We start from the raw sequence: 25716 nt of genomic DNA, 5'->3' as shown, positions 1-25716 counted from the left end.
CCATATCAGTTCAGCTTATTCATAGAGATACTAGCTCAGCTAATAGAAACAAGCCTCAATACAACCAAAAGCAGACTGAAGTTGCAAACTTTCACAAGTAAAATTTAGGGCTTCATAAATGCTCAGTAGCAATTAGTTTCAGATAATTAAAACCTATACAATAAAAAAAATCTCCCGTAGCTTAAAAAGTCAAAACTATTTCGGTCCTAAAATTCCTAAAACCTAAAACCCATACAATTAATGTAACTTCAATAATTAACAAAATTCAGTAATAAACAAAATTCAGTCCCAAAAAATAAAAAATAAAAAAACTCATTAGCAGAGAGAAAGAGAAGAGAGGCGTGTACTCGGAGAAGGTGCGAAAGAACTTGGAGAGTTCGGGGTCGTTGAGGATGTCGATTGGATTGGTGTTGTTACTGCTCTTGTTTCGTTGAATTTCAGCTTGCAATGCGTTTTCGGCTTCACTGAATCCTTTCTTCTTCAAGTACGTTGCTACGAATTCCACTACTTGCAGCTCGTCCATTCTCTCTTCTTCTTCTTCTTCTTTCTCCTGCAGTGTTGATGATGCTCTCTGGTTAATCAAGGGCCAGAGAGAACAGGGACGTCGTCCTCGCTCGCTCGTACCCAACTCAGGATGTTATAATATGTGCACGTGAAAAGAGGTGTAATGAGAATCAAATTGGAGTGTCTAAAATATCTGCCCATGTCGAACCACGCTTCAAATCCAGCCCATCAGATATACTTAAGACTCTGATCCAGCCCAGTTTTTGAAAGTTGTGTAATAAGTATTTGACTAAGATGTATAAAGTATTTGACTAAGTTACCCTTTTTGGTTGTGATTTAGCAACATGGCATTCTTAAATTAAAATCAGAGTCCCTGCGCTTTAAATTAACTACTTTTTTTAATTTTTATAGTATAGTTATAATTAACTGCTTTTTTACATAAAAGTCAACCATAATATTTATTATTGTTATTAGGCTCCAACGAACGAAAATTATTGAATATAATTAATCCTTTGATTCTCTCACTCACAAAGGCAATTAAATCCAACAAAAAAATTAAACATCATTATTATTTTATGATTAAATGGGTTTGGTTGTCGAATGAATTATCACTGGCTTTAGGATGATGAAACCAGCTTACCAAAAATCCAATTATAGGTGCGTTTAGTAGTGAGGTATTATAATTTTTAAACTGCAGTCACAGTTAGAGTAAAAGCTTATCGTGTTTGATAAATATTGGTAATGATTAATTTTAAATAATATTATTTCTTAATTGTTAACCAATTAAATTATTTTTCCTACTTTGAATTATTATTTTTCTATATTTCATTTAATTTTAGTGTTGATTAACATATGATTATGTTTATCAATTTGACAAATCAAGTTAATATTTAACTAATCAAATTTATTTTTTCCGCACAAGTTGTAATAAATAGTTTATATAACAAAATAATACAAAATGAAAATAAATACATTCTAATTTTACACGTTGATTGAAGAAATAAATTATACCAAATATGTCTAATAAAGTTCATGTAACATAACATGATCAAAACTTAAATGAAATTAATTACAAAATTCTTACAATTTTTTTTCCATTTTCATGCCTCAATTAAACTTGCAGAAATGTCATCTCTTAAAATTATTATATCTTAAACTGTGTTATCATCTGTATCATAACTTTCTTCATGAGATGCAGTATTGCTTATACGTTCACTAACAGGATCACTTGGCTCATCCATTGTTTCATTAAAATGATATGATTTTGTGAATATCTTATAATGTAATTATGTAATACCATGGTAACAATAAGTATTTTAACTTGTTTCTTAAATGCATAGGTTGGCATATTTTGTAAAATCTTCAGTATATTCTTCCAAACCCCAAAAGTATGCTCAATGACACTTCTCAAATAAGAGCACTTGTAGTTGAATAATTCTTTATGACTCATTTGTTGGTTATCTTAGCAAAAATTAAGAAGCCTCTATCTTTCACCTTTATATGGTCTTAAATACTTACTTAACTGTGGATATCTTACATCTACTGAATAACATTTTCTTAATAAAAATATAAATCTAAATATATAAATGCATTTTCAAAGTTTTGTAGCAACCACAACAATAATGATAACATAATTTGCAACAAGTTTAGCATTTATGTATGCATTCCAACATATCCACACAAAACAAAGAGAAATAGTGTACTTTTTATGATAATTTATTTGCATACTAAAGAGAATCCACTTTTGAAATTATGTTAAAAAATGAGGACAAAATTGAAATTAAATAACATGTGAGTGTAATTCAATAATATAATACATAACTAGGAGAAAAAAAGATATTGAGCTGCCCAAGCTCAGCTGTAAGGTGTAATCAAACACCTTGGCAACTGAGCTTTGGAAGCCCAATTGTCGTACAATATTTCAAAATGCATACTATATATGTTAAGACTTTTTTCTAGAATAAAAATGTTTTATATATTAAGTGTAAATTTATTGAGCTCAAATACATTTATTTTCATAAGGTAGAAAATAATGATAGAAATTATTAGTTATTGAGAACAAGAATCAGATGACATCAAACCCATGTCATGAGATTCTTAAGGTAGTGTGTAGTTGGTCTTTCATATGAGCACTCTCATTTTGTTTTTAATGCGGACATGTTATTAACTTATATAGTTTAATATAGTCAATTTAGAGGTTATTAAACCATCTAACTTTACAGTGAATTGAACAATAATCCTATTAAATCATATGCCTTAATAACATATTCGCATTAAACCATTTGATTTTCTTTAGTGACATTTATTGTAACTTATAATCAGCCTTTTCACTGCAAAAATGAATAATAGAATAATGTTATTAAGTTGTATGGTTTAATAGATTGAGCACAAACATGCTATTAAATCATATAACTTTATAGTAAATTGAATAACAATCCTATCAAATCATATGACTTAATAACATATTCGCATTAAATCATTTGATTTTTTTTAATACTATTATATAGAATTATTACTGATATTACATCAAATATTACAATTGATATTTATAATCAAATTATACGGACCTCCTCATGGTGTGTACATTGATCTTCTGACGTACTACCTATATTCTTTAGACCCTTATAATATTCAAGAAGTGTCCGCTTCACGTACATTTCGAAATGGAAAGACTATCTTCTGCAAGGCCTATACCCATAGGCTCTTGATTAATTCAAGTCGGATATGGGCCCCCGAGAAGTTTTAACTTTTAAAATTGAAAATAAGTCTAGTTTGGAAGAAGCCCAAGCCCCAAATATATTACGAGTTTGGGTTCGTGTATTTTATCAGGCCTGAATCCGAAACCAAACCCGAAATATATATTTTGAAAATTAAAATATAATTTTAATTTAAACAAACAACTAAAAAAATACTCAAATAACAACAAAAAAAAAACCATAAGTCTAAAGTCTAAACTCACAAGTAGGTGGGTGTTACCGAATTCGAAAATAAAAGACCGATTGGTTTGAAAATAAAAAAAACTGATTGGATTTATATTCGATTTGGTAACTGGAAACGAACAGTAAACCCAATTGGGGTACATTTGGAAAAAAAAAAGAAGCCTAAATTACTAGCAATCAAACCCGATCCCCCTCAAAATAAAAAACACTAAGGTGACGTTTATTTTTTTTCACTGAAATCTAATAGAGCTAAATTAGTTTGAAATTTTGAATAGAGCTGAATGTCTGAATCTCAATCATATGTTCATTTTTTTATTTAAATCACTAAAAATATATATTAAGTTGTTTGTTTTTTCAACTTAAGAAATTTGAAAACTAATATTTTTATATTTATACCCCTACAAATTGTAAGTGTTAAAACCAAGGAATATAAATAAGATATAAACAAATAATAAACATATCAAGGAATATAAATAAGATAATAAATTATCTTAACATAAATCATATTTAATTGAATACAACTCTTTAATATTCTAAATTATATAAGTTAATCAATTTTATTATAATTTCTAATGTTTTTATATAAAAAATATTCACAAAAAATTATGAAGATAAATAATATTAATTTTTAAAGAAAATAAATAGATAATAATAATAATAACAGTCTACCACTATATATTAGTAATAATGTTAATTATTAAATTTTATTTAGGTAAAAATAAAAATTAATTAATTATACGGGATTATTTTAAAAAATATCTTTTAATGATATTATTCATACATTTTAAATTAAGTAAAAATATAAAAAAACTAGTTTGATAATTTAATAAAAATTAATAAAAAATTTTCAACTATTAAATTATTAATTTTCATTAAGTTAAACAAATAAACTTAATGATTTAACTTAATTAAATTAAGTCAATTAAATGGTTGAAGTTAAATACAAACGACCCTGAGTAGAGATGGCAAAACCTCGGGCCGGGTCCGGGTATTGCCATGACCGGACCCTGCCCGGATGCAACCGGTCCGGGTCTGGGTCCGGGTCCGGGCCGGATTTTATATTTTTTAATATTTTATGTGTATATATTTTTTATTTTTTGGTGATTTTATAAGTTTTAAATTTATTTTAATAAAATTTGACATGAAAATATAAACTTTAAGTGTTAAAAACTTTATATATGTATAATAAATAAGTTAAATAAATATAAAATATTTAAAATAATATATATTTTATAATTTTTTTAATAAAATTTGGGTTCCAAATTTATCAAGTGATGTTCAAAACCGACCCGACTTCATATCCGGATCAAGTATTATCCGGCCCACAATACCCGGGTACGGTCCGGATCCGGACCGAGCGGGTATTTTTGCCACCTCTACCCCTGAGCTAAGCCTCATACCTCTTTACTCTCAATTCTCAACCGCGGTTGGCCACTCAACCGCGCCACGCTGCCACCGGTCGTCACTCTCAGCCGTCAATCGCGTCTTGTCAGTGGTCACTTTCTCGCAGCACAGCGGCAGTCGACCTTCACTCTCGTCTTCGTTGGGTTATATTTAAAGGCATGTCCTTTTTATTTCTTTCGTTCTTGCTTCTCTTGGCTTTCTTTCTTCTCGGTTTGTTTCTTTTTCTTTTGATTCCTGATTCTTAGTTTGCTGTAGAATATTTTGGGTGTGTAAAGTTTGTATATTTGTTAGTTGAGAATCCTGTTATTGTAGCATTTTGGGCTTAAGATATATGGTTGAGTTGATCTCTCCTTTATTCTGTAATGGGTATGCTCTGCACCATTATTCTGTCCATGAGCCATTGACATGATGAAAGAAACTTCTTATGAGGCCAAAGGAGAACTTGTTTTGACGTTGGCTTTAAACTGTTAAGTTGATGGGATGGATTGAATTTAGATGGTTTATCTGCAGAATTTCGCATATGAGTTCTTGAATTGGTAAGCTTGCTAAAAGAGCACGAGCATTTGTCGGTTTTGGAAAGGCATATATGCGCATTCTTTCAACTTTCTTCTGCATCTCTTAAACTGCGAGTTGGTGAAATATTCCATTCTGTTTATAAAATTAAATCTCTAGCATCAGTGTTCTTCTTGTAATGTGTATTTGTTGTAGCAGTTACTTTATGAAATGAGTTCTTCTTGTTGCCTTTTCTTCTTTCTTTTATGGGTATGAATATCTGCCTTATGAGATTTCGATCGGTTGATTGGTAGTAATTACATCTTGTTTATGGGATTAGAGCTCTACATGTTATTATATTTCAGAATCTTGTTAGAGTTGCATGAACTGGATTGACTGAAAACTTCATTCTTAGAATACTTGGAATCAAAAGTTTTTGTTGAAGGCTTAGAATGATTATATTTTCATTTATTTGGAGGTTGTTAAAATTTGATCATTTGTAATTTTATTTTTAAATATGTATATTCAAAATTATTAATTTTTTTTGAAAAAAAAGGACCTGAATCTACACAAATTATTAATTTTTTTGGAATCGGGTTCCCGTTTTCGGAATTATCCCCAATTTAATTTTTTTCTTGTATGGGGCGGGTTGGGGTCCTAATCGGGTTTGGGTCCCAAACCCGCCCCATTGGGTGTAATTCAACCCTATTGGGTTTAATTCTCCAACCCGATCGGGTTGTAACCCAAACTGAAACCCGAACAACCGAAACCGAAAACCGCTTTGTCCACTCCTACTACATGCTATTTACTTTTTTTTCTCTCTTAAATAAATGAAGAAAATTATTGAATTATCTAATATTTAATTCTAATTATATTCATTTATGTTAAATGATTTCATTATTCGATATCTTTTGGTAAGTTTAATGGTCAGACACATATTGTTGTAGATTACTTGGGGACCATGGGAGTGGAACTACCAATAGATCATGCTGAATCTCATGAGATGGAGGATGTTAATATTAGTGACTTGGAATTAGTCTACCATGTAAGGGAAGCCCTCACATCTGTCCAATCAGTAAGTGTTTCCCCACCTTGCAAACTCAGCTCAACTAATTATTATTTTAATTATTTTTTAAGAGGAAAAAATAATTAGTTACCTGTTCTAATCCTCATTTAATACTCCATTGTAACCCCCCCCCCACCCCCCCAAAAAAAAAAAAATTCTTTGAATAGGGTGATAATGACAATTATAACCAACTAGTTGCGGTTATGCACCTTTCGGGACGTCTTGATCCTGACAATAGGGCTTTGCTTGAGGTAGGTTCTTCACTCAGTTTCGTGCATGTCGTTATCATCAAATGACATTCATGTGTTTTGTTTTAAGCTTTAATTCCCTCTTTATATTAACTTGGCAGACAAGTTTGAAGGCGCTATCTGGTGCAGTTTCTTATATAGACATTTCCCACCACGAGTCTCTTCTTGTTTCTGTAAGTTGTTTTATATGGATTTGTGTGTTTGTTTCTGCTTGTTATGTATTACCAGATTGTTATTATTGTTTTCGTGATCAAGTGTTTTTTCAGATTTTTGGAATGAGCATGTGGAACTATGACCCAGATGTTATGGATGCACTGAAAGGCCTGATTATATCCTTGGTATGTCAGTTGAGAATCATCAGAAATTTAAATTCTTAAAATTTCTCTGTGAAACCTTTAACACTTTTTTATTCATTTCACTCATAATGTTGCAGGCTGCTTCCAATGGAAAATATGTTGATTCATGTTTAACTATGCTCGTCAGCAACTTCACACCGCCAAGTTATTTCCTAGATAAACTGAAAGAGCCTCATGGTCTTGAAAGAAAGCATCAAGTTCTTTCCCGGGTGCATGCGGCTTTGAAAAGTATTTTTGACTTGGTGCCTCTTGCCCCAATGAGATTATTGCCCATAGTTGTGCAGAGAATGCCAACCGTCCATAATAAGCATGAGCGAGTAAGTCAGATATGAGCCTTTAAAATTTGAAATTGGATTTCTCAAACAAATTGTGTGGCCTATTTGTTATTATTTTCAGATTTTGTTGTCTGAATTGGTCACAATGGATGCATGCATGTACTGTTACTGTTGTATGTGTTTCTTGTCCCATTCTGGTCTAATATCTCTAGGAATTTTGCCAAATTGATTATATATGATTATCATATCACCTTAGGGGATTATATATGACTATTATATTGATATTAATTATACTAATGAATCTTTCAGATACCGGGGAAAATATGAAATGTGGATTCTGAAATTAGATATTTGTTTCTGTGAGCCTTGCTAATATATGATTCTGTTCTTGACCCCTCAGTTTGTCTTTTAGACACACCAAATGCAATTTGAGTTCTCTTTTGTGGGATGTTCGTATAAGTTGCTCCACTCTTCCTTACACAGTCCATCAATAAGTTGGTAGTGTGCTCATATAACATGCTTTTTATACTTATACTTGTGTTCTCCTGTGGTCATTCCCACATTATCTATTGTGGTGAAATAGTTGATGTGCTACTTATATACACATGATGGTAGTGGCATTTGGATTTCTCTGTTTGTGAAAAACCTGCCATTTTGAATGTTATCCCTGAATCTGTTATTTATTTGTTCTTTTATTTGAGTACTGTCTATAATCAGAAATTGTTGTTCTACATGCTAAAATGTGATTTTTGAGATTTATGATTTATCCATCTCTTTCTGTAGTTGAAGATGATTGTTGTTTACATGGAGAACATGCTAAAGCTGGAGAGCAGTGCAATGGGAGAACTTGTTAGAAGCACATTGCTTATGGCAGTGGTGGATAGGCTAATAGATTTGGATGTAAGCCAATGGAACTGTCATGTAACTTGGTGCTTGAAAATAATTTGTGTTTATATGAACATTCTTATGTGGTGAAATTTCTTATAGATGGAGATTGGATGGGATGACATTTTACATGATGATTTTAGTAAAGGCATATTTGAGATGGAGTTAGAAGATGTGGAAGAGGCTGCAGATGATGCTGAGCAAGTTGGTGATGAGGTAGAATCAACAAATTTTCATTTTTGGTGATTCACCTGATTTTCGTATCAACAATTATAACAGAAAAAATTAGAACCAGTGCGGAGTACTGGAGTTAGTTCAGTGTGTGCTGCTGAAATTTTTACAGAAATTATGAAACGTGGAAGTTCCTTTTGTGAAGAAAAGAAATCAAAGACATACAAAATGAACTGTAGAAAATTGGTAGATCTTTTTCTTGATTTGTCTTTACTTGTGGGAAGTAATGTAACCTGATTATAATTTTGTTTTTTTGGGGTAGCTTCCAAGTGGCTCTTTAAGTCGGAAGAGTTTAAGTGGAAACCTAATTGCTGAACTACTAGATAGCTTGATGGTGCTAACTTTTGAGCATCTTGAATCATGTGAAGGCACAGGCCGTTTGATTGAGGTATTTTGTAAATTCTTATTCCTTTTACTTGCTCTTTGGGTCCCTCTTTCTGGCTTGTTTTAAAGAGATTAATTGTTATGGTTAGGTATTTGAAATTCTTCTTCAGTCATTCCAGATAACTGTTCTAAATGCGTACAAGTCGAAGTTTGCTCAGGTAATGCTCAGATTTCCTTTATATTTCATTGTTTTAGTGAACTTATAAAGACAGTCGGACACGCCCCCTTTTGATTTCTTTCTATCAAAGAATCATATGAACAATTGATTCCTACAGGATACACTTTTAGTAGAAAAAAATTTCCCAATTCCAACAAAATTTCCCCTTGATTTTGGATTTCAAAATTGCTTGAATCACATCCTTCCAATTTCTATTTCGAAAATTGACTTACGAAGTTTTTTCCAACTTATTGATTGGTATTAACCCTTGCAATGTTTGTGTGTGTGCATTTCTTCCTTCTATAGTTTTTTCTTATTAGTATTTTTTTAAATTGTTACAATCTACAGATATATCACAATATGATGTCTTCTGGGATTGTAGATATATACGCTTACTGTATAGCCTAAAAATCCATCAAGACTAACTCGGAAATCTACTCCTACTAATATTGGCGAGATTTATCTACCCTTATTGCACATTTTGTGGAAATGGGTTAAGTAGGGGCTCGAACTGATTGTTGAGGACTCAATGCCCAGTGGCATAGTTTTCAGTTTCTTATTATTTATTTGATGGATGTTTTTTTGGGGGGTGGGGGGGTTAATGAAATATGTATTTTCCTTGCTTTGTTTGTTGAGGTATTTGTCTTCTATTAAATGCAGTTTGTGATGTTTTATGCCTGTGCATTGGATCCCGAAAACTGTGGTCTGAGATTTGCCACAATGCTTGCGGATGTCTTTGTTAGTGGTCTCTATCCTCCACTCACAAGGTAATTTGGATTCTTATCTCAATGAGTAAAATCATTTTTTGGCTGCTGGATCTAGCTGGTATGGGTCTGCCGATAGTTAACTGCAGATCAGGCTGCTTGATCAATCAAATGTCATCTTTTAAGTTACATGAAACCATGTCAAAACATTTTTTTTCTGATACTTTTAATTTTGCTTTTCCTGGGATGGTAATGTGTTGCTGAGCTTAAAAAAATTTTCAATGAATAAACGACTTTTCTACCAAATTATTTTGTTTATCCTCCATTATTTTATTGGAAGGCATGTTTATAGACAGCAATGAAGTTGTTAAATAAATAAATGATTTCTCTGCCAATTGTAATGACATAGATGTATCTTTGTATTGCAAAATAGTATTTGTTGGAATCTTGTATGGATTGTCATTTTGGAGGGGATAAATCATTATTAACATACTAGTATTAACTCTCTTTTCTTTTATTTGCAGGATGAGTGCTGTGTCTTACCTTGCTAGTTTCCTGTCTCGTGCGAGGTTTTTGTCTCCCTGTTTCATTGTTAGCTTGTTAAAAAGGTTAGAAAGAATAGCTGATCTTGTATTCTGTTATTCTTATGGAAGATCCATCAAGTGAATTGCAACTGCATGGTTAGCAGTGTGCATGCTTGGTTGTCTCAGTATCTGAAAAATTTTAATGATTGAGCCAAAAGTGGTTGGTATTAGGACGTGTAGGAAACCAAAAACAAAAAAACTTATATGGACTGACTAGAACAAAATTAAATAAAAGAATTATGCTTTTGTCAATATTAAAATAAAATAATAAGCCAATATTCAATAGCTAATTTATTTTTAGAAGAAAATATCATACATTAGCATCTTACAGTTGTATCATTTATATGTATAGATTAGTATCATTTTTAATAAGTTTAACTTGTTAGTATATAACCATATCGATTGTAGTTTGTGCCCGTGCCCTGTGGGCACTGTACTTATTAAACAGAAAGCAAGATGTTAACCAAGACTGAATTGCATCAAGTGAAAATCTAAACTGAATCAAATAGGTTGTTTAGTTGGGTTTGTTGCATGGCTCTGGATATTCTATAAAGGAAGCAAATGTGGATTTCATATTAAATCTGATAGTGTTTTTATTTTGCAGGTTGGTGGATTGGTGTTTGGAGTACTGTAATATACTGGGTGGTGACATAAACCCAAAAGCCCATAGAGTGTTTTATTCAGGATGCCAGGTAAATGCTTCTGAACACAGATTTCTTAATAAAAGATTCCTTTTGCTTAAATGTCTCTTCAACCAACTTTTATGAATCTTTTGCTTTTCCAATGATATCATTTTGCTTATGTTGGTCTATCATAGACAAATTTGTTTTGGCCTATGGTAAAACTGTTGAGTAGTTTAAATCAATTATTAAACTGCAGTATTGATGGTTAATTCTTCACCACAGGCCATTATGTATGTGCTATGTTTTCGTATGAGATCTATAATGGATATACCGAGGCTCAAGTCTCAGCTTCTCCTTATGCCTCTAGAAACAGTTTTGAAGCACGATTTGAACCCATTAAAGGTGAGCATCTTTTCTTTTGATAGCTCCTCTAAACTTAATATGAAATATCAAGCTTGTTATGTAACAAATTTTTTCCCTGCCACCTTAAATTACTATTTTCAAGACGATTTTTTTTCTCATAAGGACATTGTGCATCCTTTTTAGTCGTTTCATTATTTCCTTTCGTACATATTTTGTCTTTTCATTGTTTCCTTTTGAATTGCTGCTCTAGCTGGATGAATATGTCTTAATTTTAATCTCATCCTGGGACCTAATGCTTCAGTTTTCTCTTGTAAACAGGTATGCCTACCATCTGTGGTTTCAGAGTTTCTCCAACAATCAAAAGCTGCTCGTCTGTTCACCGTGTCTGAAACTTTTGTATTTAATGATCTGCTGGAGTCGGAACTTTCCAGGGCTTTTGGTGGGCTGGAAAGGCTGGACATGTTCTTTCCGTTTGATCCATGTTTGCTGAAGAAATCTGACAGGTTTGCAAATGCTACTCTGCCATGAATTATTTTTAGAATGAATGTCAACATTATTAAAATTCATATTTTACATGAACCCAAGTTTTCAGTCATTAGCTTTTCTGAATGACTGCTCTGGAAACTATTAAGTTGAAATGAGGTAGAGGGATAATTACCAGTATGTTGGCCTTAACTTGTGAGTCAGAAGAGTCGCTTGTGCTAAAGATAACTAATAAACTGATGTGTCTGTTTCTGAAGTTTCATACGGCCGAACTTCGTTTACTGGTCGATGGTTAAAACTGCTTATCATGGCGATGAAGAAGACAACAGCGATGAAGATGTAGATGAGGATAATGGAGATCATGTTATGGTTGATGGGATGGGCAGGAGTCCTGATGAGCAGGATCTTGATCTCGATGAGTTTGAATATTCATTAAACAAAATGTCCATCACACCTAAGAATTCCTTCAGTTGTCGGTTGGATGGTGAATTGCGACAACCCATGAAAATGCCCTCAAGAATTAGGCCCTCGACGAGTCCAGAATCTTTGTGATACAGAATCTATTTCATCTTTGTACCAGCAGATTAGAGAGGAAGAGATTGCAGTGCTCATGCTAACAGGGAGGATAACTCGTGCATTTTTTGCAGATGTGTTGCTCGCTTGGCGAAGGGACCACAACTGAGGGTAGACAGCAAATAGTGAGATTGTTGTTACACAGCAGAGTTCTGCTAATAGGTTTTGAGATAGCGTTGTATTGAAAATTCCATGAACACTGTTGTAAAATTAAGTTAAATTAAGTGTTGATAAGAAAAACCGTGACTTTTGCGACTTCCCATGGTTGTGTCAGAGAATTGCACAAATGTAGTATAAGAACATTACATGTAGAATGGAATTCACAAGTGGAAACGCAACCAAATCAATTAAGGGTGTTTAAGAAGACGCGTCGGTCAAGTAGCTTCGGTACCAATCAACGGTTTTTATGTAAAATTAATCAATACTGTTCGCGTAGAACTTCAACCTTATTTGGAAATTGGAAAACTAACTAAAAAAGATCAGCGGATGCAAAGGTATGAAGTGAGTTTAATCTGAAAGGATAAGTGTATGCATTAATAATTAGGAACCGAAATACGAAATAAACTAATAAGGGTGACTGAAAAATGTAGCAACACACGTCAACAGCAAACACTCAAAATGAATTCGTAGCACTAATCCTACAATAACCTAACCGAGATCTAAACAATACCTAGCATCTGATCTCTATTATATGTTGTAATAACCCAAGACCCACTTTAAAGGATAGGAAAGGGCCTTAGATTCTACCTACTTTCAGTTTCAGTTTAAGACACACTGAAAATGGCATCTTCTACTGTACTCCTGGTAAGCAACTGGAGCTCTAACGAGTTGAAAGCAGATATCATGAATTACATACGCAGCCCACATCCGAAACCGATTCCAAATAAAAACTGATACCAAATCACACAGCGCCAACAACTCTATTTCCACATATTCGGTATGCTTGGTGGATTGCTGTTACTGCAGCCTCCGCCGGTGCTGTGGTTTAGAGGGCTTCCAGGTCCACCGGATGAATCATTCGCTTAAGTTTCCACGGGATGGTGGGCTTCCAACTGCTGATGCTCCTGGGATGAACTTTGGCGTAGTAACAGAAGAAGACAATGGTTCTGGTTGCATTCCCGATCTCGACTCCTTCCATCCTTCAGCCAAAAAAACTACCGATGATAACCTGTAATGCAACAGTGTCATAAAACGCTATGACGTCGAAACTTCTTACTCGAAATCAGGACACAAGTACACCACAGTTCTTAGGCAGTGGAACAAAGAACACAAGAAAACCTGAACGGAAGAGGCTGAACAAAGTTCATAAATATGTCTGAACCTGGGAGGCAGTTCAAAAAATATATGTCTCTCTAGAAATTCCATAAACTCAATAATTATTTGTACCAATATTTGACTAGTCTAGGCGTTAAATCGCCACTCTTTGTCGGGAAACTTTGATTATCATTGTTAAGGAAATTTTTTAAAAAGAAACAAAAATTAAAAGAGGAGAAAACAGTACGTTGTTTTGGGGGGGGGGGGGGGGTAGGACAATTACCCCAAAAATGCTCATTAGCTGATTAAATTGTGAAATAAAGAAGGGGAAAAATAATAATAAACGGGAATTTCAAATTTGGTTTTGTGAAAAGTAATGTAAAATATATTTTTGCTGATTTAAAATGATGGACTATTAAGCTAATTAAATAGTTTGTATAATTTGTCTTTAAATTTTAACAAGCGGCAGGAAATTTTTTTATTAGTTAAGTCAGCTACAATTTTGAATTTTATGACCAGAAACTCACAAAAACTAGGAAATAAATATCTCCCCCCCCCCCCAAAAAAAATCCTAATTAGTAAAGCAAAATTAGTGAATATAATTAAATGTTTGATTCTCACACTCACAAAGGCAACTAGGTCCAACAAATAAATTAAACATCATTATTGTTTTATGATTAAATGGGTTTGGTTATGGAATGAATTAGTATTGCCTTTAGAATGATGTGAGCAGCTCACTAAGAACCCAATTATAGGTGCATTTGGTAGTGTGGTGTTGCTGTGAAGTAAAAGCCATAACTGGAGTAGAAACTGATGGTGTTTGGTAAATTTTAATAGCTGCAGAGTAAAAATTGATGAATATCGGTAATAAATAATTTTAAATAACATTATTTTTAATTGTTGACTAAACAAATTATTTCTCCTACTTTGAATTATTACTTTTCTATATTTTATTTATTTTTAGTGTTGATTAACATATGATTATGTTTATCACTTTGATAAATCAAATTAATATTTAACTAATCAAATTCATTTTTCTGCACAAGTTGTAATAAATAGTTTATAAATTCTAATTTTACACATTGATTGAAGAAATAAATTATACCAAATGTGTCTAATAAAGTTCATACAACATAACATAATCAAAACTAAAATGAAAATAATTACAAAATTCTTATAATTATTTCCATTTTCATGCATCGATTAAACTTGTAGCAATATCATCTCTTAAAATTATTATATCTTGAATTGTGTTATCAACAGTATCATAACTTTCTTCATGAGATGCAATATTGCTTATATGTTTACTAACATGATGACTTATTTTATCTATTGTTTCATTAAAATAATTGTGATTTTGTAAATATCTTCAAATGTAATTATGTAAGACCATGGTAGGAATAACTATTTTAACCTGATTGTTAAATGTATAGCTTGGCATATTTTGTAAAATCTTCCATATATTCTTTCGAACCCCAAAAGTACGCTCAGTAACACTTCTCAAAGAAGAGCACTTGTAGTCTAACAATTCTTTATAACTCATTGGTTGACTATGTTGGCAAAAATTAAGAAGCCACTATCTTTCACCTTTATATAATCTTAAGTACCCACTTAACTATGGATATCTTGCATCTATTAAATAATATTTTCTTAATAAAAATATAAATATAAATATAGAAATGCATTTTCAAAGTTTTGTAACAATGGCAACAATAATGATAACATAATCCGTAACAAGTTTGACATTTATGTATACATTCCAACATATCCATATAAAACAAAGAGAAAGAGTGTACTTCTCATGCTAATTTATTTGCATGCTGAAGGGAACCCATTTTGAAATTAGGTTAAAAAAAGGAGGACAAAATTGATATTAAATAACATGCGAGTGTATGTAATTTAGTAATATAACACATAGTTGGGAGAAAAAATGTGCTAGGCTGCCAAAGCTCAGGTATAAGGTGCAACCAAATACCTTAACAACTGGGCTTTGGAAGACCAGCTATCGCACAACATTCACAAATGTACCCTATATATGTTAAGACTTTTTCTAGAAAAAAAATATTTATATATTAAGTATAAGTTTGTTGAGCTCAAATAACCATCATGATCCCTTGCGTTTCTTTTTTTAAGGGATAAAATAATGATAAAAATTATTAGTTATTAAGAACAAGATTAGATGATATCAAACACGAGTTGTTTGATGCCCTAAGATTCTTGAGGTAGTGTGTGAAATTTGTTTTTCATATGAGCATATAACTTTATAGTGAATTGAACAACAATCCTATTAAATCATATGGCTTAATAATGTGTTTGCATTAAACAATTTAGTTTTCTGTAGTTACATTTATTATAACTTACAAAAATGAATAATAAAACAGTAGGGAAAGGTGAGCCAATAGGTGATTTTTGTTGGGCTGTAAATTACATTAAACATAACTTTTACGTGTGTGTATATATATATTGAAAGGGGAAAGATAAATTATTAAGAGAGTTGACAGCACATACACGCAAATTTGTTTTAATGATGTTATTTTTGGTGCAGATACCTGTCTACCCGTAACGAAACTTTAGGCACAGAAATCAATCTTACGTTCATAACTCATAAGCATGGCTCGCGTATGAGCTGTTTTTCATGCATATCTCTTCTTTGTGGAATTAGTTTCACTTATTCAAGGTTTGTTTATTAATATTTATGTTGTGGGCTTTAAGTCACAATTTTTTTTGTCAAGATCGCAATAAGAAATTTGCGTTCACAATAAGAGTATGAATTTATTTTAAATGGAGGCATGCATGTTCGAAATAAGAGTATGAAGCAATTAGTTTCACAATCATAAATCCAAAAATTTTAAAAATTAATTAACGCATTTTCAAAAATACCTAGGATTGTTTTGATAGTATAGGTCAAATGAAATTTCAAAATCCAGTTAGGGCATCTGCTTCATCTCCTCCCCACTGTAGTTGTCAAGGGATGTACACTGTGATAGTTGTCGAAAATTATCAACTATGATGCCAAAACCAATGTACAGACATTTATCCAACACTTAATTAACAGTTTAACTCTGACAGCAAAACTACCAAAAGGTTAGCCAAAACAAAACGAGCCTTAATTTGAATCAAAACAATACAGATTCGACGAACCAGATCAGCTGCAGTGAGCCATGCATAGCTTATCAGAAGCATGATGGTCTCTGGCCAGTTTTATCTTTTGAAAGTTCCCAAAAGTATATCCCTATTACGATTACGTATACATCACACCACTCTGAGAAATGAGTGTGTGTGTGTGTGTGTATTAAAGCACTACTTTATTTGGATAGACCCATGACGAACATTGAACATGATATGTTTTCTTTATAATCAACATTATGGGTTTCTGTAACCAACATGACCAATATTATTTCGTTATAGAATGGGACGTAATTGTTGATAACGTGTGATTGTTTCGAGTATTTCGTTATATACACAAATCGAAACTTGCTAGACATTTTTCACTTATTTCATTTATACATTAATTTTTATTTTATTGTTGAATAGCATATTCGAAAATATAAATATAATTATAAAAATTCTCTAATATTTCTAATTTGTCTGATACATAGTGTCAAATCAAAGCTATATATTATGCTTCCCGTTATCACGGACCAAATTGAAAATGAAAAGAGACTTGAGGTAAATCTTCATGGAACCTGGGCCAGGCTAAAGTGAAGGCAGCCATGTGTTATGTTCTAGGGATATTCCAAAGATTTGGAAACAAAAAAAAAAAAAAAAACTGTCTCATTCATGAAAGTGATGAGGGACTAAATTATTGGACTTTGTTTTGTTTCATATCAAAATGTCCTTGCGTGTGTAATTTATAAAATCGTATAATTTTCTTACTTAAATTACAATAAGAAAGGTATATGCCTACACACACACACACACACACTGAGCAAGCACGCAACTAAGATTATGGAAGAATTTTTATGATTTCATCACTATCCCTTAGTTGAATGCAATCGAGAGAGGCAAATGAACTCAAATCGTGAAAAAGAAATTTATCATTTCATTACCATGCATTAGTTCTTATGCACTAACTATTTTTTTGGATTCAACTATGTTAAAAATGCTCCAATGTAGAGTAGCCCTCCAAAATCATTGGATACATATTATTACAATTATTTCAAATTTAATTATATATATATCCAACGGTTTCCAAAATCATTAGATACATATTATTATAATTATTTTAAATTTAACTATATATATCCAATTCTGAAAACTGCTCCGCGTTGGAACATTTCCAACGTGGCAGCTGTCTTTTTTAACCTAAACAACTAAGCTAAGACATGTTATATATGGGATTTTGCTATGTTACATTGAATGTATCATACACAACTAAAAAGAACCACACAATTATGTGGGTCCCACAATTTATGTGGTTTTTGTTAGTTGTGTATGGTACATTCAATGTAACATAGAGGCTCCCGTTATATATGTATCTATACACGTCACGAAATACGGTAGATCACTATTTACTAATCTCTATAGACTTTGGACACGTGTATGGATGACACGGTGTGATGTGATCAAGTGATGATTGATGTCTGTGGCAGGCAAACAAGCAATTGGATCCCACCAACCTGTGCCCATGCTGCTCCAGAATGAAATAAAAACAACCAACCACGTACTGCCATGTCAGCTACTTACTATAATTGTCAATCTCATTATCTAATGTTCGAATTTTATCAGCAGTTTCACAGATCATTCCTTCCTCGTAAAAATATTCAGAGGTATCCGTTCTCATTTGGATTATTTATTCATAAACTGACCCAGAGGTAAATTTAATATTCTTTTATCTATATACACATACGAGAGACATTTTAACTCCGATATCATACTAATTTAAAACTATTTAATTAACCCAAAAATTTTGAGGTGTGTTTATTTAGCAATATCTATTATAATCACTAATATATTGTTGTAATTGATGATAAATATTTCTTTTTTCTATTGCATCTATAGTAGATTGGTTGTTAGCTCGTAACTAGCTTGTTTATTAAATATATAAGAGCCATGTAATAAATATTAGCTCAGAGTACTTTAATCACAATGCAAGGCAGACCTTTATAGATATATAAGTGCCATGTAATTAATTTTACAATTGATTCAAAATAGATGATGTGGGAGGATAAAGTAAGCAATAATAAATAAAAATGATGATGTATATGTATGTGTATTACAGTGTATATGTATACAGTACACACAAAGTGGACACCTAATTTTTTTTTTTAAACATTTTGATTATTTGTTATTATGATTAAATTCCACTCTTCAAATTAAAGAAGAATTGTTTTGCTTCTAAAATGCAAACCTAATTAACTTCTACTTAAAGGGTTTTGCTATAATATTGCGAACACAACGGGTTGCCACATTAAATATCAAAATAAGTCACAAATTGTAATTTATAATTTATTATAATGAAGGGAAAAGTATATGCTGGAACCTTCAATTTATTTAATACTAGGGTATATGTCCCTACTTATCACTAATTAAACTTATTCACTTGCATGTTATCATGGCAAAAGATTTTAATGTGTTTATTAAAGCATAGTTTCTACATTGGCTTTAACTTTTTCTTCTTCTTCTTCTTCTTCTTTTATAAAATATATATAGAATAGTGTAAGAATTAATTATCTTATAGATAAGATATTGACGAGAACATAAGACTAACATGTAAATTATATCTTTCATAGTTAGATTCATTACTGATTCATCAAATTTATATTTTAAAAAATATTGAAACCTGCACCAAACATATGTTATTTCTGGATATAAATTGTTAAAATTACATACTCCTCTATTTGATCTAGATCTTCATTTCATGATCATGATAGTGAAACCCTAAGGTTATTACATTATTTAGTTTGATATCTTGTCATTTTCTAGAGTAGTTAGGAGCCAAGGCCGAGCGGTGGACCTAATTGCAGTCCTTAGGAACTCACTCTCCCTTAATTAAGAATGATTGAGTGGAGCTAATTGCAGTGTTTCTTCCTTTCAAAACACGAGTGGAGCAGACACGTCTTGAATATTAGCGAGGGTAGACGATATGGGTTAGTACTTCATAAAATTTAATGTATGTAAAGTTATAGTCCTAAGTGTACTTGTAATTATCTACTGAAATAACAGTGTAGTTGTATTGTGATTGTTTGCTAAAATAGAACCGTAATATCTGATGTAATATTAATTATAAAATAAATAAATAAAGAGCCATTATCTTTCTATTAAATTTATTAAATACTCCAAGACCTAGTTTTGATATTTTTCCTTGTTGTGGAGTATCAAGAGGTCCCTCAACTACTAAGGCAATGTTCAGTAATTAATTTATTCAATAAGACCATGTTAGTTAATTATTTCGAGGTTGAATCTCAATACAAACAAATCAATATAAACGAACTAATTAATGGTTCCTTACAACAAACGCAATTAAAATACTAGGGGTCCATTACTTAAAAAATAGATATTTATGTGGCCAAAGCAACATCACATCCCCTTGAACTGTAATTATTTCAATTAAAAATAGCGTTTGTTGCCATGTTTTCTCCAAAAACCAAGAGATTATGGGGACCCGTGATCCATAATTTAGCTTCATGGAGAGCGATTAGTGGGTGATTAAAAGCTATTAGGTTGATTTGCAACACCTAATAATCCAAATGGCATGCTTATAATCTTTGGATCTAGATTTTAATTTTGTTTTTAATATAATATAAGTTATTAAGATTTTTTTCCTTTTTTGTTCTCGATACGAAATTGGCCCACATTTTGAGTGGTCTAATATAGTAATAATTAATATATGAAGTTGAATGCTCGTCAAGTTATGCGTTGTACAGCCAGCTAATAAACCTTGCTATATATGCAATTTTTTTTAATGATTTATCAAATAATTATGAGTGATGATAGTATTTTTCAAGTAAAATAAGATTATACCGGGAATCTTAATAAAAAGAAGCCATATTTTAAACAATGTGTAATAATATTCCTAGACTTGAAGCTTAAATATAATTTTTAGATTGGACTGCCCTAGAATTATTGTCTACTATAACAATATCTTCCAATTTATTAGTACATTTCTCAAATGATCGTTTACGTTTCGTTAATCTTTCGTTGTACACTTAAATTTGTTCAATACAAAAAGGCTATAAGTCGAATTGCTAAGGGCATGTTTGGCAGTCTAGTTTAGCTGGATATGTGCTATCTACCTTGTGCTGACTAGCTTTAAATATGTCTACGCCAATCATGTACCTATCATTTTGACCAGATTTACCTAGTTAATCGGACCTGCTTACCCCTCAGGGTTTAAGTGGGTCTGGTCATTTTCGTAATTTCCTTATTAAATCAAATAACATTTTAATAAATTTATTCATTGTAATTGATTAACTAATATTTAATAATTATATATTTCTAGCAAGTCCTTCACCACTGGCTCTTCCAGCTAGCCACCAACGGTCACCGCGGTTGGTCGCCTACTGCAGCCATCATCATTATTTTTCCGATATCAATTGATGACAAGTTTAATATTTTAGGAAGGGAAAATGTCCACCGTCCAACCTTTTTTTTTTTTTAAATACATAATTTTTTTTTTTACCGGAATCCACCTAAAGTTATATTTTGTTTCATTTTTCCACTTCCGTTTGGAATCCATTAAGAAAACTAACGGAAACTTTAAAAAATGACCATTTTACTCCCAAAACGAAAATTATAATTTCACCCTAAAAAAATGCCAAAAATAATAAGATTTAATGATGAATATCATTATTGGTACGTTAATGAAGTATAAAAAAAATCTTAACTACTAGAGATTATAACTCAATAAATAATAAAATTATACTTATCTTAAATTCAATTGATGGTTTGCAAGATTGGGTTTTTTTTTTTCAACGTACCATACCACAGCTGCACCTAACCATTGGATCTAGTCCATGGTTGTCATTATAGCTAGATCCAATGGCTAGATTATTGTCAGGGATATTGGTACCAATGTGTAGAGCCAAAGATGAGAATTCCAAGAATATTAAATATAACTTAAATAGATCAAATTTACAATTTTTTTGGTATAATATTTTATTGTTAATAAATCAATAAGAATATTATTATTTTAACATAAATAATAATATGGAATATTAAAATATACAATCCAGTCCTTCCTACACCAAATATAGTACTATATTAAAATTATTACACACTAATACAACACAATACATTAAAATCCAAATGCCAAACACGCTCTAATAGTACACAAGTCAATAATTATTTATATCAATATTTGACTTGTGTAGGCATTAAATTGTCGGGAAAAATTGTGGTGCAACTGTGGTACCGTGTCACAGTTGCACTCAGCCGTTAGATCCCAATAGACCTCACTCATCTAAATGGATCCAACGGTTGAATGCAATTGTGGCACGATACCACAGTTGCACCGTAGTCATACCCTAAATTGCCACTCTTTGTCGGGAAACTTTCATTATCATTGTTAAGGAAAAATTTTAAAAAGAGATTACAGAAAATAAAATAGGAGAAAACAGTTCTTTACCAAAAAAAAAAAAAGGAGAAAACAGTACGTTGAAAAAAAATTACCCCAAAGTGTTCATTGGCTGACTAAGTTGTCCAATAAAGAAGGGAAAATAATGGTAAACGCGAATTTCAAATTTGGTTTTTGTGAAAAGTAAAGTAAGATCTGACTTTGCTAATTTAAAATGACCGAATATTATGCGAATTAAATAAATTTTGACTTGTACTACATCACATTTTACTATTTAATGAAATGGCAAAGAATCTATGATTTAATCAATTATTTGTTTAAACAACATCTTGGGATATTTTATAAATTATATTGCATTTTTTTTATTCATGGTAAACAACCCCAGTGACATAACTCTGGTCGCCTTATATAATTTGTCTTTAAATTTTAACGAGTTGCAGGATGTTTTTTTTATTGGTGCTACAACTTCGAATTTTGGATAAAGATACTCTCCTGATTTGATTTTTTCTTGAGAAAAATTACTTGTAGGTGATTGGTAGTTAATAAATACAAAAAATGAAGAAGTTAAATTATACCGATATACTATTATTTGAGGACACATTACACAAGATCTTTAAAAATTTATGAGAACTCAGATAAGATTTTTATCCTCGAATTTTATGACCAGAAACTCACAAAAACTAATTCCCTTTTTCCCAAAAAAAAAAAAATGAATATCTAATTAGTAATTTCACTCTCCCGTTGTTGCTATAATTTATTTATTTTATTTTGTTGCCAATCTTATGTTAGTATATTGTAACTATCAATCTGACGGGGTAATTTTAAAATATCCAACTTACGTGTTATAGTGTTATTGGATTGTTACCAGAACATTCTCCCAGAATCTCATCATTTCAATACAAAGTCCCCATCAATGACAAGTGTTAAGTACATGATGATAGCTTACGCCAAAAATAATTATGAAATTAAAAAAAAAAAAAAAAACAGAGCAAAATTACTCCAACGGAAAAACAAGAGCGATTAATCATTAATTAAACAGTCAAATCATTCCAATTAACGCACTAAACGCGTCTTCTCCTCAATTATTTTGATAATATATTTACATTATATATAAATTTAAAATCTGTGTGCCATTATTTATTCAGCCAGCCGCTGAACAAACAAACGTAAACACAAACCAGACACAAAACCAAGTGCCCAAAAATCAACACCCCATTGAAAAGGAAGAGAAAAGCTTTGATCAAACACCCACTTCATGGAATCAATTCAAATCTGCATAACCGCAGTCCTTTCTTGGATCCCCTTATCGCAGTATTATCATCATAATTGATAATTCATAGGGATACAATTATAGTCCTGATTCAAAAGACAAAATTCTAATTTCTTGAGAGAGAGACACATGGAAGAGGAGAGGCATGTTCTTTTCGGAAAGTACGAGATGGGGAGGTTATTAGGCAAGGGCACGTTCGCGAAAGTGTATTACGGGAAGCAGGTGATGACAGGGGAGAGCGTGGCGATCAAAGTGATCAACAAGGATCAATTGAAGAAGGAATTCATGATGGAGCAGATCAAGCGAGAAATCTCTGTCATGAGATTAGTCCGCCACCCGAATGTCGTCGAGTTGAGAGAAGTTATGGCCACCAAGAAGAAGATCTTTGTTGCCATGGAGTACGTCAAAGGTGGCGAGCTCTTCGCCAAAGTCGCCAGAGGCAGGCTAAGGGAGGATCTCGCGAGGAAGTATTTCCAACAACTCATCAGTGCCGTCGATTTCTGCCACAGCAGGGGAGTCTCTCACCGTGACCTGAAGCCGGAGAATCTGTTGTTGGACGAGAATGAGGATCTAAAGATCTCTGACTTTGGCCTCTCTGCTCTCCCCGAGCAGCTGCGAAACGACGGCCTTCTGCACACCCAGTGTGGGACTCCTGCTTACGTGGCGCCGGAGGTCCTGAGGAAGAAAGGCTACGACGGCTCAAAGGCTGATTTATGGTCCTGTGGGGTCATCCTGTACGTGTTGCTCGCCGGGTTCTTGCCGTTTCAGGACGAGAATATCATGAACATGTATAGGAAAGTTTTCAAGGCTGAGTTCGTTTATCCTCCTTGGATTTCCACCGATGCCAAGCGTTTGATTTCCAAGCTTCTCGTCTCCGATCCCGAGAGGCGAATCACCATTCAATCCATCATGCGCGTCCCTTGGTTCCGCAAAGGGTTCACTAGACCCGTCGCGTTTTCCATTACTCAACATGATGATGATGGCGACGACGATCAAGCGGCGACAGAAAAAACGGAGAACGATCGTCATAATAATCAGGAAGAGAAAGTATCGTCTCCCAAGTTTTTTAACGCGTTTGAGTTCATCTCATCCATGTCGTCGGGGTTCGATTTGTCCAATTTGTTTGAGAACAAGAAGAAAACGGGGTCCATGTTCACGTCAAGGTATTCGGCCAGGCATATAATGGAAAAGATTGAGGGGGTTGCCAAGGGGATGAACTTTAAGGTGGCAAAGGTCAAGGATTTTAAAATTAGGTTACGCGGGGATTCCGAGGGGCGAAAAGGGCCCCTGTCGGTGATTGCGGAGGTGTTCGAGGTGGCGCCGGAGGTGGCGGTCGTCGAGTTTTCGAAGTCGTCCGGTGATACCTTGGAGTATGCAAAGTTTTGCGAAGAAGATGTTAGGCCTGCATTGAAAGACATCGTCTGGACATGGCAAGGTGACAATATTAACAAAGTCGAGGGTGAAGATTGTGAAAAGCAACTCTCAAATGCTGCCTACCAACTTAATTAATTTTAACTACAAGCTAGGGTTTTAATTTTACTTGCAAATTTTTGACATTTTGTTTTTTGGTTTCTTGCTTTCGGAACACATGTAAATACTATCTTTGGGTTTGGCTACTATTTGTCTATTCGACACACTATATGTCACATGTAAACAAATCCTTGAGCCCTTTATTATATATTATAAGATATCAAGAATCCCATTAGTAAAAAGAAGTAGAGAATTTTTTTTTTAAATACTCATAATTGAGAGAACTCGTAGTTGAGAGATCATAAAAGTTCATTTAGTTCTTATATTTTAAAATTAGTATCCATTTAGTCCTTATATTTTTAAAGAGTAATGATACAGCCACAAACTCTTGTACAAACTTATTTTGTACAAACTGACGTGGCATTAATTCATTGGTTGAATGAAAATATAAATGAATAAAAACAAATCATGTGGGCCAAGTGATATTTAATTCAACCAATCTTCTCGTGCCACATCAATTTGTACAAAATAAGTTTGTACAAGAGTTTGTAGCTGTATCATTACTCATTTTTAAAATACCTCGAAACATCCATGTCGTTAAAGTATTGATATCATTACCGTTACTTTTTATTTCTTTTGGCTTATTTTTACAATATTACCCTTTTATAATCATTTTTTTAGTTGGACATTAATAAAAAAGATAATTAAATTACCAATTTAATCCTAAAAATGAAAAAAATATATTAATTTTTAATTGTCAAAAATTAAATTGTTACTTTTTATTTCTTTTGGCTTACTTTTACAATATTATCCTTTTATAATAAATTTTTTGTTTGGAAATTAATAAAAAGAAAATAATTAAATTACTAATTTAACCCTTAAAAAATTATATTAATTTTTAATTATCAAAAATTATTCGCAAACTAACAAGTGTGC

General features: G+C 32.3%; 3 protein-coding genes across 7 annotated transcripts in view; 2 read left to right on the top strand and 1 right to left on the bottom strand.

The window, feature by feature from the left end:
* LOC18053744 (transcription initiation factor TFIID subunit 5) overlaps positions 1-640 on the bottom strand; it is a 6803-nt gene extending 6163 nt beyond the window's left edge. For all 3 annotated transcript variants that reach the window (XM_024177987.1, XM_006450234.2, XM_024177988.1), the window contains exon 1: positions 348-640. In XM_024177987.1, coding sequence (XP_024033755.1) covers positions 348-523 — 176 coding nt within the window. In that variant the 5' untranslated portion in view covers positions 524-640. The remainder of the gene's footprint in view (positions 1-347) is intronic.
* Positions 641-4851: 4211 nt separating this feature from the next.
* LOC18053742 (RNA polymerase I-specific transcription initiation factor RRN3) lies at positions 4852-12531 on the top strand. 3 transcript variants are annotated; one of them, XM_024177979.1, is made up of 16 exons: positions 4852-5003; positions 6287-6414; positions 6573-6656; positions 6755-6826; positions 6920-6991; positions 7087-7326; positions 8068-8184; positions 8272-8385; positions 8663-8788; positions 8874-8942; positions 9602-9708; positions 10170-10253; positions 10834-10921; positions 11135-11254; positions 11534-11718; positions 11956-12531. In XM_024177979.1, the coding sequence occupies exons 2-16, from the start codon at positions 6301-6303 to the stop codon at positions 12248-12250; spliced, it is 1887 nt and encodes a 628-aa protein (XP_024033747.1). In that variant the 5' UTR covers positions 4852-5003; positions 6287-6300; the 3' UTR covers positions 12251-12531. The 3 variants fall into 3 exon arrangements, with proteins under 3 accessions (XP_024033747.1, XP_024033748.1, XP_024033749.1); XM_024177980.1 differs by lacking the exon at positions 8874-8942; XM_024177981.1 differs by lacking the exon at positions 10170-10253.
* A 10626-nt stretch (positions 12532-23157) lies between these two features.
* Positions 23158-25022, top strand: LOC18053741 (CBL-interacting serine/threonine-protein kinase 5). The gene has a single exon (XM_006450231.2). It carries the CDS (start codon positions 23440-23442, stop codon positions 24817-24819), a length of 1380 nt encoding a protein of 459 aa, XP_006450294.1. The 5' UTR covers positions 23158-23439; the 3' UTR covers positions 24820-25022.
* The last annotated feature ends 694 nt before the right edge of the window (positions 25023-25716 follow it).

This window comes from Citrus clementina, unplaced genomic scaffold, assembly GCF_000493195.1.
Source record: "Citrus clementina cultivar Clemenules unplaced genomic scaffold, Citrus_clementina_v1.0 scaffold_1, whole genome shotgun sequence".
Taxonomy (NCBI): Eukaryota; Viridiplantae; Streptophyta; class Magnoliopsida; order Sapindales; family Rutaceae; genus Citrus; species Citrus x clementina.
Note: the sequence above shows the minus strand (reverse complement) of the source record. Positions and strands in the feature narration are given on the sequence as shown.

What these genes read in the sequence shown, in the direction of transcription:
- LOC18053741 (XM_006450231.2), top strand. Translation starts at nt 23,440, where the DNA reads ATGGAAGAGGAGAGGCATGTTCTTTTCGGAAAGTACGAGATGGGGAGG.
- LOC18053742 (XM_024177979.1), top strand. Translation starts at nt 6,301, where the DNA reads ATGGGAGTGGAACTACCAATAGATCATGCTGAATCTCATGAGATGGAG. An exon ending in ATAGGCTAATAGATTTGGAT is followed by an intron (nt 8,185 to 8,271) that starts GTAAGCCAATGG and finishes AATTTCTTATAG; the next exon opens with ATGGAGATTGGATGGGATGA. An exon ending in TGTTTTATTCAGGATGCCAG is followed by an intron (nt 10,922 to 11,134) that starts GTAAATGCTTCT and finishes TCTTCACCACAG; the next exon opens with GCCATTATGTATGTGCTATG.